Source organism: Camelus ferus, chromosome 1 (assembly GCF_009834535.1).
Source record: "Camelus ferus isolate YT-003-E chromosome 1, BCGSAC_Cfer_1.0, whole genome shotgun sequence".
Lineage (NCBI taxonomy): Eukaryota > Metazoa > Chordata > Mammalia > Artiodactyla > Camelidae > Camelus > Camelus ferus.
Window position 1 is genome coordinate 70,016,129 of NC_045696.1, and position 17,666 is coordinate 70,033,794.

The window sequence follows — 17,666 nt, forward strand, 5'->3', positions numbered from 1 at the left end:
AAATCAAAATTATTTCCACTCAAATATTTTCAATACTGTTTCCCCACACACGCAAAAAAATTTTAGCAATTTACCTTGTTTTCTATAAGTAAAAACTTACAGAATGCTTCAAATGCAATAATCAATGAAAGGGACCCTTCAGTGAACCATAATCACTTAACAAAAAATTGCAATGAACTCATTTTTAATGTCTAAACCATACTATCTAACTCCAAATATTTTAAGGTTAGAAAAAGAATCTACAAAGAACTCATTATGTTCCGAGATATGTGACAATTATGTCTACTCACATTTACTGAATGTTAATCTGATCCCTTAAGCTACCTTCACAGATCACTAATGATCAGTGTAACCAGTGACTGATCAGCCCTTGGGCCTGATTTCCTTCATACATACATCCCTACCCTGGAGAAACTCCTCAAAACAAAACATTCACTCCAGTCGTGAATAACTAAGGTATTTTAAAACATTCTGATCAACAAAAGAAATAATACCTCTGTAAGTTCAAGAAGATCATCCGTCCTTTTATCCCTCTCTTTGCCTGAGCAATTTTTTTCTCTTGTCTCAAGTATTGACATTTTCCTCCTGAGTATGCCATTGCTTCCACTGCCCAGGCGGAGTCGGGCTGACACTTCTTCAGACAGGTCAGGTTCCAGCTGGTGTCCCCTCCTCTGATCAAAAAAGTTCCCATATTCTATTGACATGTTTGATACTTGCATATAAACATACATAACACATGAAATATAAAATAGTGCCATTATCTTAAAAGAAAAGAGAATTAGTAAGTCCCCAAATGAGTAAAGTAGATTAAGCATATCTGCCTTTCACTGAAAGAGGCAACAAAAAACGTTCAAGATCTAAGACTCACAACAGGACACCTCAATTATAAACCATGAAACAGAATACTCATCATTTTACCTAGAGGTAGCAAGAAAGTATGTTCAGTTCTCTTATCTCAATTAAAAATAATATAGTTAAAAGACATTTTGAAAAGTTTTTTAAAAGTACAAAATATGATGCACAGTCCCATTACTCAAAAATAAACTATTGCTATTCTTATACTAAGTAAATATGTTCTATTTCATCCTTTTAAAAATTATGTATTATAGAAAAATGCACAAAACCTTAATGTACCACTTAATTTTTTATAAGATTAATAACCTATGCAACCACCATTCCAGTCAACAAATTGAATTTTGCCAGCATCCCAGAAACTCTGATAAGAATATTTCCTTATTAAAACCCTATGTAACCCTTAATACTGAATTTAAGTCATTTGGTAAGCAACCTTTTTCAAAATTAGGAAATTTATTTAAAAAACAGAATGTTGGACTAGAACTACACTCTCAACACATGTAGCCAGTACTCTTCACTCCTTGCTACCTGCCAGGTACACTGGTCCTAGGAAACCAGGAGCTGCTGGCCCTTCCCCATGGTCCCAGACAGCAATGCTAGGACAAACAAAAGCAGAATGTACTCTCTAGCCCGTTAACAAATACACCCCCTGTGCTCTCTCAGGTTTAGTTTCCCTCTTTTTTCAATTTTTGTTCCACAGGTGATAAACTGGAATGTATGGACCATTAGAGAAGGGAACATTCAAAGACTTAAGACAATGATTTAGCCTTAAGATTAATTCTTATGAAGAAATCAAATGAGAAAAGAGAAATTTGATCAAACTGTTACTTAACACAGAGCAGTTCCCTTTGGTATTTCTAATATCTAAAACGCGAAATAATCTAAAACTTCAAGTTTGCATTTAGTTTAGAAATATGTATTTTTTGAATATGGGCTGTTTAGTAAAACACTTTGCTGCTATTATTAAAAATATTGGTATTGCTCTCGAGATCACTTGAATACTTCTTATTCTGATACTTATAGAAAATTTAAAATCCAATTAAGCAGGCTAGTAATATTTCACATAAATATGAAATCTTGACTCTGAAAAGAAAGTCCTGAATAAATACTTTTCCTAAAGATGTATGGTTTTAAAAAATTCTCCAAAAGAAGCCAGACAACACAGATAAGGGTTGTGATGGAAGCAAGTTGGTCTCTCTTACAAAGGCAGCTACTGCACAGATAAAAATCCAGCAGCTCGGAAGTCAAAGGTGCATATCTTTAATGCCTGCTGCTTTTTCAAAGAAAATAGTGGAATTAGAAATTAAAGTAACATATATCATCTTTCTTATTTTTTGTGGGCACCAAAATTTTAACGTAAGTCAGATGAAAGAGTAAAAAGACAAACTTTAACTAGGGTTTCTACTTACACCATCATTTTCTAGTCTGATTCCAACTGTCTTCTCTGTATCAGAAATTTTCCCCTTTGAACACCTGAGGAAAAAACTGAGAGATTATAGACTGGATGATTTTAATCTGGTACATGTTAAACTGGTTTTTAGAAATCAGATTTAATAATTATAAACAAATATTGCCTTCAGTTTATATAGTCCTCTAAACCAAAGGTTAGCAAAATTTTCCTAAAAAGGATCAGATAGTAAATATCTTAAGCTTTGCAGGTCTTATGGTTTTTGTCACATCTTCTCAACTTTCATTGTAGTTTAAAAGCAGCCATAAGTCGTAAGTAAGTGAATGAGTACGACTCTGTCCAATAAAACTTTACTTATAAAAACAGTCAGGCAGATAAGATTTGGCCTATGGGCTATAGTTTACCAAACTCTGCTATGAACAAACCAGCATCTAAAATCCTAAAGCACGGAGAACTGCCTTCACTGTTCATATACTAGAGATCCCCACCACACCCACGCGCTTAACCGAGCAGCACCAGTGCCTTCCAACCCCTAATGCCTAGGACAGAAGGACACCCTCCAAAGGCACCTGACACAAGAGCCATGTATGTACCAATACATGCTGACCAGCTACCAGAGCTGAGGGGAGTTCACAATTCCTCAGATATGGTTACTCAGAAACATATCTTATAAATTAAGAAAACAATATGTCAAAAGAAAACTTGGAATAAACTGAATCATGTACCTCTTTTCACTTCGCACTGAACATAGAGGTCCCCTTGTTTCAACAACTCTATCTGTGAGGATGGTAAAAATTTGTGTTTTCTTTATTAATCAATCATATAGCTAGAATTTCAATTTACACAATTCTCAACGTACCAAGACATTTATTTACACTGAAATGCTAAAACGCGATCCAAAATAGCTTCCTTACAAATTAAGTTGCTTAAAAATGCCTAATTCTCTTTCTCCTTTAAATATAATCTTTAGTATAAACTGACAAATATCTGTCATTTAGTGTCATTTAGTTAACAGCAAGTGAAGAAATATGAGGAAACAAATATAAGAAATACAAAGAAATTAATTTTAGGCTTACAAAACACATACTACAATATAAAAACTAGGAATAGTAAGTATTTTATAAATTGGATTTATCTTGAAACAGCTTTTTTAACTAAACTATTGGTACTGGATAAGCCCCAGTCAATACCACGTGGTCTGATAAGGTTTAAAGTTTAGTATACCATCTTTCACTAGTATATCATTTTTCAATTTTATATGCACTTGAACTAAATTCATTATATTAAAATAGGGCTAAATATGTGAACTCACATTGTTTTGGAACAAACTGAGTTGTTTTGACTCCGTGACTTTGCTCTTCCCCCCAGCCTTTGGTCTTTAATATGTCCATCTGACTTCTTTGAGAACTTGGAAACATAAAAAGTGAAGAAGATCAGATACAAAAAGAAAAAATATACCATAAATATTTATTGTCTCTGTCTGGGAAGCTTCTCCAAACAGGAGTTATGGATTATACTGAAACATCAAATTATAAGAGAGAGGACATAACACAGCATCATCTGGGACTAGGATAAAGAAGTCTAATCCTGACTCTAATATTCCAGCCTAATTACCTAACCTCCAGTTTCTCTATAAAACTGGATGTTCTCAATCCCCAGCGCCACCCTGAGTGAAAAATGTCACTGTGATAAAACCCAAAAGATGGAAAATCTGAAATGATCTCAAAACAACACATTAAAAGCAACATAAGAAGCAAAATAGTCTGAGGATTTTGCCGACATGACAAGGCCAAAAATTCATGAAGCATATCGCAGCTTCCAACAGTGGCTAGTCAAAGTGGAAAAAACACTAACATTCTGAATGACTAAACTGAGAGAATTTTTTTTAGAAAGTTCACAACCAAAGTTAAAATTCCCAAGTAATCCCTTGTTATTTCTGCATTCAAAGCTAAATGTGACTTTTTCACCTTCAACTTGCTGTTACATAATTTCTGGGATCCCCTCTGTAGTCCCACACCACTTGTTATAGTACCAAGTGGACCTCAATCCTGAGATCACATATTTTTTGTCCCCTTTTTACAGGGAAATAAAAGGCCAGACATCAATTCCTTCTGCCATTCTCATCTATTTGGTCAATTCATTAGTGTATTTAATAAACAAGTTGCCTTATAAGGAAGACTTATGACCTGGGGTGACTTCAATCTTGTCTCTAAAGTGGAGGGTTTCCAATTATGCTAAGATGCATCCACTAAGAAGCCTCAGGGACTACATGTATATGGAGGGGGAGGTGGGGAGGGGCATAGGAAAAGAAGTAGAAAGAGAGAGGAAGACAGAGATTGTGCAAAATGTGCATGCTGGGGAGGTTGAAAAAAACTTCTGTTTCCTGGGAACCTGATTTCAACCAGTGATTCCACTTTTCTGTATCAGGGTTTCATGTAAGAGTTCACTTCAACAAAGGATTCTAAAGCTAACAGAAAATTCTATTTTGTAAACCACTATTCTATATAATCCATTACAAGATAAAATTCAGACAAATTATAGGCCAACTTTTCTCAATGCTAATTAACCTCTTTTTTCAACAAAGCTCTTCCCACCAATCCCCTCTCCAAAAATAAGGATAAAGATGTCTGGCAAAGTATTTATTTTGGTAGCTCATCTTTACCTATGATGAGCTGAAGTTACAGGAGGAACAGAGTTTCCATGACCACCTTCTTTAAGTCGCTCCAATAACCTTCGATATTTCTCTCTTTCCTCTTTTTGAACACCCTAAATAAAAGAAAGCATTTAGATAACTACTAGTACCTCAAACTCATAATTAAATCATAAACAAAGACTAAGAGGTCAAATGCAGCCCCTAGATGTGTTTTATTTGCCAGCACATTGTTTTTTAAATTTCAGTGTTCTTTTACTTTAACTACCAATTTTATAAATAAAATAAATATAAATCTGGCCTCTTTTGAAGCACTGTATCAACAATCTGGAGCTATCTAAGGCTATGCTATTCCTTTTGGTCAAGTATTCACTCCAACCCATTTCACTCGTTTACATTATCTGCCAGACCTTGATAGCATCTCAGTTATTGACAGCAGAACTGGGTAAACCAAAGAAATAATCCACTTGTATATTCAGAACACATGGCTTCCAAAATGGAACTGGTCTCACCAAAGTCACTAATGACTCTCTACAGCCAGATCCAATATACAATTTTTCAGCTCTTTTGTCACTTGGCCTCTCTCTTCAGCATCTCACCCTGCTGACCTCGACCTGTCTTCTGTACAGTACACTCCCCTGATTTCTTCTTATCTTCTCAGTCTCCACTGCAGATTATTTCTTCTGCCTGCCCTTAAATGTCAATGATTCTGCCCATTATCTCTTTTCACACTACTTTCTTTCCCTGAGTAATAGCTTCAGCTCCTTTGATTTATCTAACACCAAAATGCAGAAGATTCAGAAACGTGTCCCTAACCCTGCCTTCTTCCCAAAACTCCCATCATCTATGGCCAATAGTCTATGGGACGGGTCTTCTTCTGTATTTCACAGGCACTTTAAACAATGTTCAAAACTGAAGTCATCATCTTCCCCCTAAACACACAGGGTATCTTGGTCAGTAGCACGTATTTATCCAAGACTGAAATCTGGGACTCAGGCTCTTCCTTCTAACTTTATATCACACTTAACCAATAAATATGTCCCTAATAATATTGCCTTCTAATATTCCTAGAATACATCCTATGCACACCCCCATATGTATTTGCTCAGTCCCATCTCTAGATTTCTTATTTAGGAGATCTGAAGCCTACTTTAATACCTCGCCTTAAAATCCCCTCCAGGGCTACAGTCCATTCCTCTCTCCGCCTACCTGTTGTGATAATTACAACAATTAATGTATAAGCTCCTACAGGACAGGGGTCATGTTTTATTCAATTCTGAATTGCTGGAAACTGGCACAGCAGCTGGGACCCAAATATTTCCTTGATGAGCTAAACTAAGTGGATCAGGAAACCATCTAGTGAATTGCAACAGGTGATGGTCCAGGGGAAATGCCAAATACAGGAACAGTTCTAAATTCTCCTGGAATAAGTGAAGACTTAAGAGAGAGGTGAAGACTGTTGATGAAGACATCATGCTAAGTGCCCTGAAAAGGGAAGGAAAAAGCAGACATGTACACCATTCACTTCCCTTATTTAGTCACAGTTATTACAGCTTATAAAAGAAGCAAGTTAGACTAATTCAGGCACTCAAAAAGAAGCAATCTATAATCCTGTCTTTTCCTAACATGATTGCTTTTTCTTTCTCATAGTGAAAATAACTACATCTAAAAATTGACTAAATCACATATGTATAGAATATTTCCAGAAGTATATACATACACATCAGTCAAACAGGGGCCAGATATTGAAGGGAGACTGGGGAATTTATAGTCCCTGTGCACTCTTTTATACCTTTTGAATTTTGTACCATAGTACATATGTTATTTACACCCCCCACACACCTAAAATTGCTTTTATAAAAGATCAGGCTAAAATTAGGCTTACCTCCTCCACAGTACAATGGGGACGCCTCAGACCCTTGCCACCCTCTTCAGAAATCATCTCTGTTACAACCTGTTCCTGAGGTTTCCACATTAAGGAACTCTCTGGATTGCCTCTGCTATGGCGACGGCCACCTGGTCTTCTATTATAGCCTTCTGAGCTCAAAGTAAAACTGAGACAGAAAAAAGAAGAAAAGTTATTCCAAACTGCTTAAATTGCTGGAAGTTAAGTTCCAAACCATCCTGTGATTAACCTGTCTCAGGTTAAGCTTGTTCCTGGCAAATCAGACAACTACCACTCACAAAAATTAGATCTATCTCTCTAGTAGATGGTACCCTAGAATTCTGCTCTGGAATATCTATTTCCAGTCACCAGGACTGCCACCTGAAAGCCTTTGCTTTCTCCCTCATACCCCATTTTCCAACTCCAGTTCTGGCTTTAGCTCCCTATTATAGCACATACCCTCCTCTGGTACCGCACTTTCCCTTTGGGCATTTGGCACCACTGGAATTAACTATTGGTGTGATAGCTTAATATCTGCATCCTACGTCAAACTTTAAACTCGATGAAGACACAGATTTCATACTTTCACCACTGTATCCTAGTACATGATCTAAGCCAAAAGGCACTCAGTCAATATCTGCTGCATACTACATTAATGAACACTAAATTAATGAAAGCTAAGGAATCGGAAGCCATGAAACCCCCACCTAGTCATTGTTGCTGACGACAGAGCCCGCCTCTCCTGCCATTACCAGCAATGGAACAAACTGACATTATACCTATCTTTATGTGATGTTTAAGAAAGGACACAACATCTTATCTATAGTATTTTTACCAAAGAATTTGCATAATCTAAAACAAATCATGAGTACATCAGACAAAACTAAGGGACATTCTACAAAAGCAATACTTTGTACTCTTTAAAAATACTCATGCTATTAAAGACAAAGGCTGAGGAGTTGTTTCAGATTAAGGAGATCAAAGAGACATGAAAATTAAATGTAATACATGATCCTGCACTGAATCGTAGGCCAGAAGAAAATAATCTCTATAATGGAGAAATTTAAGTAAGATTATATAATTGTATTACATCAATGTTAAATTGCCCGATTTTGGTAATCTGTGATTATGTAAGTGAATGTCCTCATTCTTAAGAAACACACTCAAGCATTTAGAATTAAAGGGGCATGAGTCTAAGACTTACTCTCAAATAATTCAGAAAAAAATATTACGTACATATGACAGAGAATGACAAAGCAAACTGGCAAAATGATAACAACTAGTGAATCTAGGTCAAATGGATTCACCTAAAGCATTTGCAAAAATGGACATAACTGGACGGGAGAAATTAAACAAGTCCAGTTATAGGAGGAAACATCAACACTCTATACTTATCAATCAATAAGAAAAGCAGACAGAAAAATCAGTAAGACCTATAAAACATTATCAGCAAACTAACTGACTTTTATAGAACACTTCACCCAACATCAGTAGAATATATATTCTTTTCAATGCACATTGAAAATCACCCAGATAGACCACATTCTGGGACATAAACAAATGTTAACAAATTCAAAAGAATTGAAATCATACTAAGTGTATTCTCTGACCAAAATGAAGTAAAACTAGAAATCAGTAACAGAAAGATACCTGGGAACTCCCAAATACCTATAAATTAAACAATATAATTCTACACTTCTAAATAATTACAGGTTAAAAGATGAAGTAAAACAGAAATTAGAAAACATCTTAAATTGGAAAAAGTGAAAACCAACATTTCAAAATGGGTGGGATGCAGCTAAAGTAATGCTTATAGGGATGTTTAGAGCATTAAACGCTTAGAGAATAAGTTCACCTCTAAATATTTAAGTATATATCTCCCAAGAACAGGGTTATCTCCTACATAACCACAATACAATCATGAAATTCAGAAACTTTAGCAATGACACAATATGTAACATGTAGCTCATATTCAAATTTCTCCAAAGATATTAAAAATATCCTTCATAGCACCTAATACCGAAGCTCACATTACATTTCACTGACAAGTATCTTTAGTTTCCTTTAATCTGAAACAGCTTTTCACCCTTCTTCGTCCTTAAAATGAAAAGTACAGGACTGCTGTTTTGTAGTATCAGCCTTAATTTCAGCTTAACCAGTTTTTTCATAATTATATTCAGATTATTGGTTTTTACAGGAATACTACATTGGATGATCATGTCCTGCCCAGTAAAATGTATCTGTAGGCCATAATGTCGCTTTGTCCCATTGTAGGTAATTTAAACTTTGCTCCTTTGGTTAAGGTAGTGTCAGGCAGGTTTTTCCCCTCTAAAGTTACTATTTTCCCTTTATAATTATTAAGTAGTCTGTGGAGAAAAATTGAGTGTATGTAAATATCCCATACTTCATCAGACTTTTAGTTTCAGCTCAGTTGACGATTCCTGCACGTATCAGTTATTACTGTGACAGTTACAAGACTTCCTTCTACATGTACCAGTTGGCATTATACTACAAAGAGAATCTTTCTCTCCCACACTACGTATTTATTTATTAGCATCAATATTCCTGTCTTTATTCATTTGATGCTGAAAATGTCCCCAATTTGGCCAGTGAAAGCCCCTTCAAGTTCCTTCTTGGGTCATGTTGACGTATCCCCAGTTTTCGAGCACTTTTAACTTTTGGCACAAGATGTTCCACACTAATTTTTTACTTTCTCTCCTAATCCCACAATCAGCCAGTTATCCAACTCCAGGGAGCCTTATTTTTTATAGTTAGTGTCTCATTCTTAAACATGAGTGGATAGCCAAGGATTACCAGGTATTTGAATAATGACTGTAATAAGAAAGATAAGACCAAAATAAACCAAAAGGGGATGAGGAACACAGAGGGAAAAGACAAAGCAAGTAGAAGAAATTTTAAAATAATTAAGTTTTAGAGAGATAAGAAAAGATATTGTATCCTCCTAATCAGAACACGATGCTTGATGAAAGAAAAAGCCATGGGGAGTAGGGAGGGGGAGGATGCTTAAAACTATGGGGGGAAAAACACATATGCAATAAAAGACTTTTAAAAAAAGGATAAGAAGTGAATATACAGGAAAATTAAATTAGATCAATCCATAAAGTCTAATATCCAAGGAACAGAATTCTAAAAAGTGAGAACACAGAAAAGAGAAGAAAATTACTAATAAAATAATAAGAACAGTTCATTGTCCAAAAATTTATCAGGCTATACACATGATTCCTGCACTGTTCTGTATGCATACTATACTTCAAAAAACAAAGTTTAGAAGTGAGAAACAATTTTTTTAAAGGCTTTCAAAATCAGATGCTTTTGGCATATAAAATGGTAGAAAAGTAACACACATTTGAGTACAAGTGTCTTACCAACTGCATGATATTCGGCAAGTTACTAACCTCAGAGTACTTACTTAACAAGATTACATAATAGAATAAAAGTGAGAATGCCTTATGAGAGTCAGCACCTAAAAATTTCTGTTTCCATTTACAGAAAGGCAGAATTTAACACTTACCCAAAGGAAGGCAGGACTCTGCGAGGCTGGTCTCGAGTTACTGTCACTCTGATCTTTGGATAGTCACTTATTCCATTAGGAGATTTATTACCTATTTTTAAAATGCAGTTTTAAGTGTAAAAGAACAGCAACAAAAACAAAAAACCACAAAAAAACCTGTCAACAGTCTGCATTAGAAAAGAAAATCTGTGAGCACTTTTACACTGTAGGACTAAGCATTCTCATTTTGTTCAAATTCTATTACTATCCAGCACAAACTTTGTTAAGTTAAAGGAAAAGCAACAGTGCTTAGTCTGTCTTTGACCTCAGGTAGGTAGTAACAATCCATAGGAAAGCTTTACTAGTTTTGCTTGCTGAGAACAAGAGGCATGAAGAACTCAATGATTATAAACTCTTTGTAATCTAATTAAATTGAGTAAATTTTTCAAATTGTTTCTTCTTCCCAAGAAAACAGAAGTATTTTTAAATGAAAATCTGCCGTACGTTACTACATTTCACTGGAAGCTTCCAATACTTGTGGGATGGTTACTACACTTCAAAAAGCGTTAACATAATTTTTATCAGCCACATTTTCTGCTGGAGCTACTACAGGGGTTTGGAGTCCCTGAGGACTCTAAAATGCAAAGAGATCCAAAAATCAAAATTTTTTCTTAAGCCAGCAGCAGAAAAACCTAAACTGATCTGAATTCATTTGTTTATAAAACCTGACTTGAATCAATGTTCAATCCTGTTGGGTTTTATAAAAAATCATATTCAATAAACAATGAAAAATTCAAAATTCCTGAACACATCTCCAAGGGTGTCAGATTAGAGACTGTGGACGTCTTTATAGAAGAAATCTGCACTAGGAATATCTGAGCTTCTCTGATTAGGCTACACATACTCACAGAAATATAGCGCTGGTACTTCTGGTACTTCAGGAAGAAGATAAATCTACCATCACCTCTATGTGTCATTTTTCCAAACCCACAACTTCTCTAAAAGCTCTTTTTCCCCCTTCCTCTCAAACTTTACAAGCCTACCTGTGTGTGTGTGGCAGAGATCATAATCATTTTCAGGACTCTGGCTTCTTCCTATTTTTTTCCCCACCAGAGTATTTTGTACAGTATACACAACAATTACAATTCAACTCTGTGGTCCAAGGATGATACGGAGGTTCCTAATTCACAAAACCATGCAAAATGGGAACCTAAGGTTACTCCCAATTCAGATGATGTCCTTCAAAGGCAGGGTTTTACCATTTTGTTATCTTATTGTTATTTGTTTTGTTATTTTGTTATTAAAGATTTAATATTGTTACTTTTGTTGTTGTTATTAAAGGCTTTATTGTTACTCCTGGTAATTCAGCATAGTGCCTGGCATAGAGTAAGCTCTCAGATAATGTTTTGGGTTTTTTTTCTTTTTAATGAATAAAGCTTGATCTAAGTCACATTAAAGACACTGATAAAACAAATAGGAAGCATAACAGTAAATTGAAGGCAATTCTAAAAGAGAGCTATTTGCTTTCAGAATGGGAGAGAGAACAAGTATGTGTTTTTATCTGAAGCCAAATCAGTGTTTTCCCTTAATATTCCGAAAACTCAGAGAAAAGAGGCAAAAGGAGGTTGGGGAAGCAGAAATATTTTTGACCACCTCACCCAGTTTCAGCATGTTGTTCCAGGATCCGGAACTTGTCAGTTCACAAGATGAAGAGTTCGATAATACCTTAAAATAAAAAAAGAATCACCTCTGTAATACCTAAATTTTAGAATTTAAGTAAGTTTTAATATGAAATAAAAAATCACTCTGATGATTTAGTCACCTGACAGAAGAAACTTCATCAATAAGATGATTTGTGAAGACTCAAAAAATGATATAAAATATTAACAATTTCAAAATATGTTCCTCACACATACTTAAGTAAGAAAAGCAAATGTACAGTTGACTCTTGAACAAAAGGGGTCTGAACTGCAGGAATCCACTTTAATGTGTATTTTTTTTCAATAGCAAATGCTTCAGTACTACATGATTACCAGTTGGTTTGAATCCATGGATATGGAAGCCTGGGTGGTAGAACTGTGGATCCAGAAGGCCAACTATATGAATTTTCAACTGCGTGGAGGGTTGGTGCCTAAAACCCAAGTGTTGTTCAAAGGTCAACTGTATTAGTAATTAGGCTCTTCATAAATATTTTTTTAAGTGTGTAATGTCTTAACTTTTCCATTTTTGGTCTTTATATCAAGGCTAATAAAGACATGAACATTTCTGGAAAGAAGTCATTCTACACATTAATTCCTAAAAAGAGAATATTTCTAAAATTTAACTATAATGATTAAGTACAAAGACCAGTAGCCCCAGTGAAGCCCCCCTATCCCCACTGACCTCTCCTGAAGGGGCCACATTCCGTGTTCCATTACAAGCAGAAGTTACCATGGGCTTTGTGGTCAGCTGGAATGGGAATCCAAATAAGCTGGCAGCATTGTAGAGACTGTTTTTCACTTGGTGAATAAAGCAATCTAGAAAGTATAATATAGATTACATATACATATAAATATGGAATAATTAAGCTTTTAGCAAAATAATATTACTATCTTAGAAAAGGCCTCTCTCAATTTTTTTTAGCAGTCATATTGAGACAAAAAGGTACTAGTACAAATAATTTTTCTCCTCCCTGAATAAGTGCAATTCCAACACTGTGATTTTTAGTTTATTTTGTTTTGTTTTAGTAAAATATTTGGGAGGCTACAAAAGCATGAAACCATCACTTTAGCAAATCACATTCTGATTCACACACACACAAAAAAAGGCCTGAAATGACTGCTTTTAAGCAATGAGTTTTCCAGAATACAGAAATTAAATCTTTACCAGAGAAATAAGGATATAACTTAGACAAGCTGGAGCATACAGTCACTAGGTATGGCAGATACTACAGGAAGCACTACCATTTACTCTCTGGTTTGTCCTTACTTCCCAGGCAGGTAACAATATGGCTGTCCTAAACAACTGCTTACTAAGAGCCTATTACATCTTAGCTACATCCAGGGTGGAAATTAGTGAAGTATAAGATGTGGAGCTCTTAAACATCTATGAAGAAACAAAGCTATCTTTTTACTGAAGATGTCTTGGAAGATATGAGACTCACCCCTCCCTGACACCAAAAATAAAGATTGCAAAATAACTAAGTAAATAAATAAGGGGGAGGGGTAGATTTCAGTGCTTTCCCCACTTCCTCCTTTTATTATACTACCTCTTTCTCACTTCCTACACTGCTGATTTGTTTTCAAAGATTTCCTTTTATTTCCTAATCAAGAGTATTTTAAAGCACTAGTTTGAGAAAAGGGACCATCATCTTAGCCACATTCTGCTTTACAGAAAAACAGCCTGAAAGTGAAATGGTGGCTTTTAAGCAACAAGCACTCCAGAACATGTAAGATATAAAGTGCTTTCCAGAAAGACAGGGGAATAACTTAAACTACAGGGAAGATGTGATAGTTGCGTAAAGCAGAATCCAGTTTGAAGTAATTTGTCACTAGTCAATAGTTAAAAGTAGCAAAATTTGCAAATGACTTGTTTCTTATTTTAGGAATTAGAAAGAAGTCCAGGTTACCCCTCTAATAATGCTTAAGAATATCACTTACATTCTACTATGCTGTAAGTGGGAGAAAAAGAACTTTACAGATTGGTGCTTGATCCAGACTGTCATCCAAACCCCAAGAGGCAGGAGGTACTCTTAATAACATACATAGTGGGTACAAGAAGTATCGTCATATTTATTTTCCTATAAATTTTGTCAAAATCTGTGAGTATGCCCTAAGATTATGTCAAAAGATCTCACTGACTTAAAAAGGGGGAAGGGGGAGGCAGGAAGGCCCACTTCATCTGTAAAATGAGGATAAGACTACCTTATTTTCCTGAGACTAGTCTAAGTAGATCTCTTAAACTCCCTTTTATCTGTAAAGTCCTAAATTTGCAATTCTAAGCTCCTCCTTCTTTTCACCCTTTCTTTTTTTTCCCTCAAAATCGACCAACAGACTCGTACTGTCTCATATAGTAGCCAGTATCTATCTGTAATTATCTAATTAAATTTAATTAAAATTAAATTCAGTCCCTCGGTTGCATAGTCCCACTTCAGGTGTTCAGTAGCCATTAACGCAGAGTTCTACTGGCCAGCACTGCAAAAGACTTTCATGAACTCTGACCATAAGTATTAGCTCTGCTAACCACTGCTTCCCCCTTGGCTTAGGTTCCCTTCTTGTTTCCATTCAGAAAATCTTAATACATATTTCATGGAAATCATGGCGGGAGAGATCCTTAACATAAGAAGCCGATAAAACAGATGATTACCAGAATTATTTCAGGAAATTTCTCCAATACCACTATCAAAGTTTGTTTTTTTTTAATCACACATAGTTTTTTATTTATATCTTTCTATAAAATTAACTCATTTTTTCTGCTAAACAAATATTTATATTGCTATTGTTTTTTTTTTTTTTTTTGAAGGGGGGTAATTAGGTTTATATTTTATTTATTTAATGGAGGTACTGGGAATTGAAGCCAGGACCTGGTGCATGCTGGGCATGCACTCTACCACTCAGCTATACACTTCCCCCTAATATTGCTACTATTAACATAAAGCAACATCATTTGCCTTACAAAGAAATGAAAACACAACAATATTAAGTTCTAGCTGGGCCTGTTAAAAAAGGGAAGATTAGCCTGTATTTGACAAGTATTAAATAAACATTCACATTAAATCGACATTTTTCTGCTTAAAATAATCAGAAATTAAAAATAACTCAAGAGGATACAACTTTTTTAGTTTATAATATAATTCAGATGTTACTTAATGCTATGTGTTTTATCTCCTAAAATCATTTCTTGAATTGGTATCTACCCTGTGCTTTGGGAAATACTGTCCTAATGAATTTAGTATAAATTCCTGGCATTCAGAGTCCTCTATAATTTGAACTCTGTCTTGTCAACTTTTCCCCTAAATTCTCTGCACTATTTCCTTAATTGCACAGCTTTTCCATGCGGTTCCCTCTGCCTAGAATGCTTTTCCTTCCTAATGTTCTCTGTTGAAACCTTATCCATCCTTCAGGACCTTTCTCACATACTAGCTCCTTCACCAAATATTTACTGAGACTCTAAATAAGCTGAAAATCGGACAGAATTTTGTTACTCCCTTTCTTATTTCATTTATCATTTCCTCAGACACTGACATTATTTATGTACTTATCTTAAACCCCCCACTATGTAATCACATACCCCTACAATTGCAAGGTTCTTAAAAACAGATCCTGTGGTCCTCACTTTTGTTTGTTTCCCATAGAACCTAACACATTGCTTAACAGTAAGACAGGCTCAATAAACACTCATTGGATTTAAATGAAATCTTAACACAGACACGTCCACTCTCTACCACAATCTGGAGGTAGATTCAAATTTGCATGCATTTTTGAGAAAGAGTAAAATATTATTATAGTATACCATTGTGCCTTTAGTCTAGTTTTATTCTCTTCTACCAAGCGATGTATAGCCCTTCAGATACAGGGAAGTAAACAATTCAAGGCAACACATTAGATTGGTTCACTCAGACATCTGAACTAGATGACTCAGTATGAAGTAGTTTTTATGTTTTCTCCCCAAATTTAAAAAGCACTTTTTCTTTACAGGAAGATTAAGAATTTTGAACTGCACTTTCAACATACACGCTTGTTTATCTGGAAAGAAACTGGTAACACTGGTTAACTCTAGAGGAGATAACTGAGTAGAAGAGCAACAGGTGAGAGACTTACTTTTCACTTTCTCACTTACTTTTTACCTTTGGAATTTTGTCCACACATATGTTTTTCTGATTTAAAAACCTAATTTTTAAAATTAGTATTTCATACCTAATCTTGGTCTTTTGGCTGGTATTTCATCAGTGTCCACTGTAGAAAACAGAGTGCTAAAAAAAGAGAAAAGAGAGAAATATATGTGCCTGTATATTCATATACACACATATCCATTTCCATAAGTAAACTTACTATTCATACAACACCCTCCTCCATTAACCTTATCATAAAATGAGATCCAACTGATGTTTTAAAAGAGAACACTATTCTACAGTAGGCCTTTAGCATCTGAAGATGTCGCACTATGGTTTCCACTCTATGAGAGAGACCCAAAACTCCCTATTATATAATAAATAATCTGTAGTCTGGCTCAAGTACAAACATGAAACTGGCCAGAAATCACTTAACTAGTAAATGAACATAAGGAAAATCGTAGGACTAGTTATTTCCTTTTCTCTCCAGAAATGATTTAAAAACAAAAAAAAAGTTTCCTTTTGAAAGATGACACCCTACCCAAAGAAAGTCATTTCCTACCTCAGACAGAGGTAGACAATACAGAGCCTTAAAAGTTAATTCTTAGCCAGAAAAGGTATTATATTTTAACTACATTTTTATCATGGAAACTATATTACAGTGGTAACAAAGAATCTGGTAATTCAGGAAAGTTTTTGGACTTATACTTCAAGAATGTTAAAGGCTCATGGCATACTATTAATCACCTTTCTATAGATGATTATGAATGATTATGTTTACAAAAAAAATGAACAGAATACATCCCTGGAGAATACCATTCAGTTCATAACTTTAAACATTCCAACAAGATTTTCTGGCTTCATTTCAACTGAAAAATACCTTACAATGAGAAGAGCTGTTTTAAATTAAGGATGTGTGGTAAGCAACAGGGTTTTGATCTTCAAACCACTGTTTCCCTGACTTAGCAGAGATTCGCGGTAAAAGTAAAGGACAGGGGAGAGGGAATTAATATTCCATATTCAATAACCTTATGTTTAATTTATTATAGTATTATTTAATTATTTTATTTTGGTGGGGGGAGGTAACTAGGTTTATTTACTTTCAGAGGAGGTACTGGGGATTGAACCCAGGACCTCATGCATGCTAAGCAAGTGTTCTACCACTTGAGCTCTACCCTCCCCCCAATTATTCAATAAATGTGCACCAAGTACCTATCATGCACCAGCCTTTGTACAAGGCCATTGGGCCAGAATAAACAAACACCACCTTTATATATGTTAAACATCATTTTAGACACTTTATATCTTGTTCTCAAACGATCCTATGCCAACACTACAGAAAGGTAGAAAGAGTTTGTTGAAATGTTGCCCTCTCTGGAACACATGATGGAATTTAGCCTATCACCAATTTCATCAATGACCTGCATTCTCACTCATGTAGTAATCATCTTGTTCTCTCAAGCTCCAAGAAACCACCCTTCAATGATCTTAGAGCTTAATAAAAGTATAATACTTGATCACTAAAAGTTGAGGGGTTATGTATAGAAT

General features: G+C 35.2%; 1 protein-coding gene and 1 long non-coding RNA gene across 4 annotated transcripts in view; one reads left to right on the forward strand and one right to left on the reverse strand.

Annotated features, from left to right (window-relative positions):
* The window catches only part of LOC116664452, a 28,323-nt gene extending 12,406 nt beyond the window's left edge, over window positions 1–15,917 (forward strand). Inside the window, exons 2-4 of the long non-coding RNA XR_004320984.1 lie at window positions 2,089–2,098; window positions 5,872–5,877; window positions 15,907–15,917. This is a non-coding gene — a long non-coding RNA (uncharacterized LOC116664452). The remainder of the gene's footprint in view (window positions 1–2,088; window positions 2,099–5,871; window positions 5,878–15,906) is intronic.
* Window positions 1–17,666, reverse strand: part of SENP2 (SUMO specific peptidase 2) — a 29,169-nt gene that overhangs the window by 10,458 nt on the left and 1,045 nt on the right. For 2 of the 3 annotated variants that reach the window (XM_032482883.1, XM_014562710.2), the window contains exons 2-11: window positions 16,204–16,259; window positions 12,692–12,825; window positions 11,968–12,034; window positions 10,331–10,421; window positions 6,799–6,967; window positions 4,926–5,029; window positions 3,576–3,670; window positions 2,989–3,040; window positions 2,265–2,340; window positions 495–671 (exon numbers count right to left, since the gene is read on the reverse strand). In XM_032482883.1, coding sequence (XP_032338774.1) covers window positions 495–671; window positions 2,265–2,340; window positions 2,989–3,040; window positions 3,576–3,670; window positions 4,926–5,029; window positions 6,799–6,967; window positions 10,331–10,421; window positions 11,968–12,034; window positions 12,692–12,742 — 882 coding nt within the window. In that variant the 5' untranslated portion in view covers window positions 12,743–12,825; window positions 16,204–16,259. The remainder of the gene's footprint in view (window positions 1–494; window positions 672–2,264; window positions 2,341–2,988; window positions 3,041–3,575; window positions 3,671–4,925; window positions 5,030–6,798; window positions 6,968–10,330; window positions 10,422–11,967; window positions 12,035–12,691; window positions 12,826–16,203; window positions 16,260–17,666) is intronic. The other variant, XM_006188820.3, reaches the window with a different exon arrangement.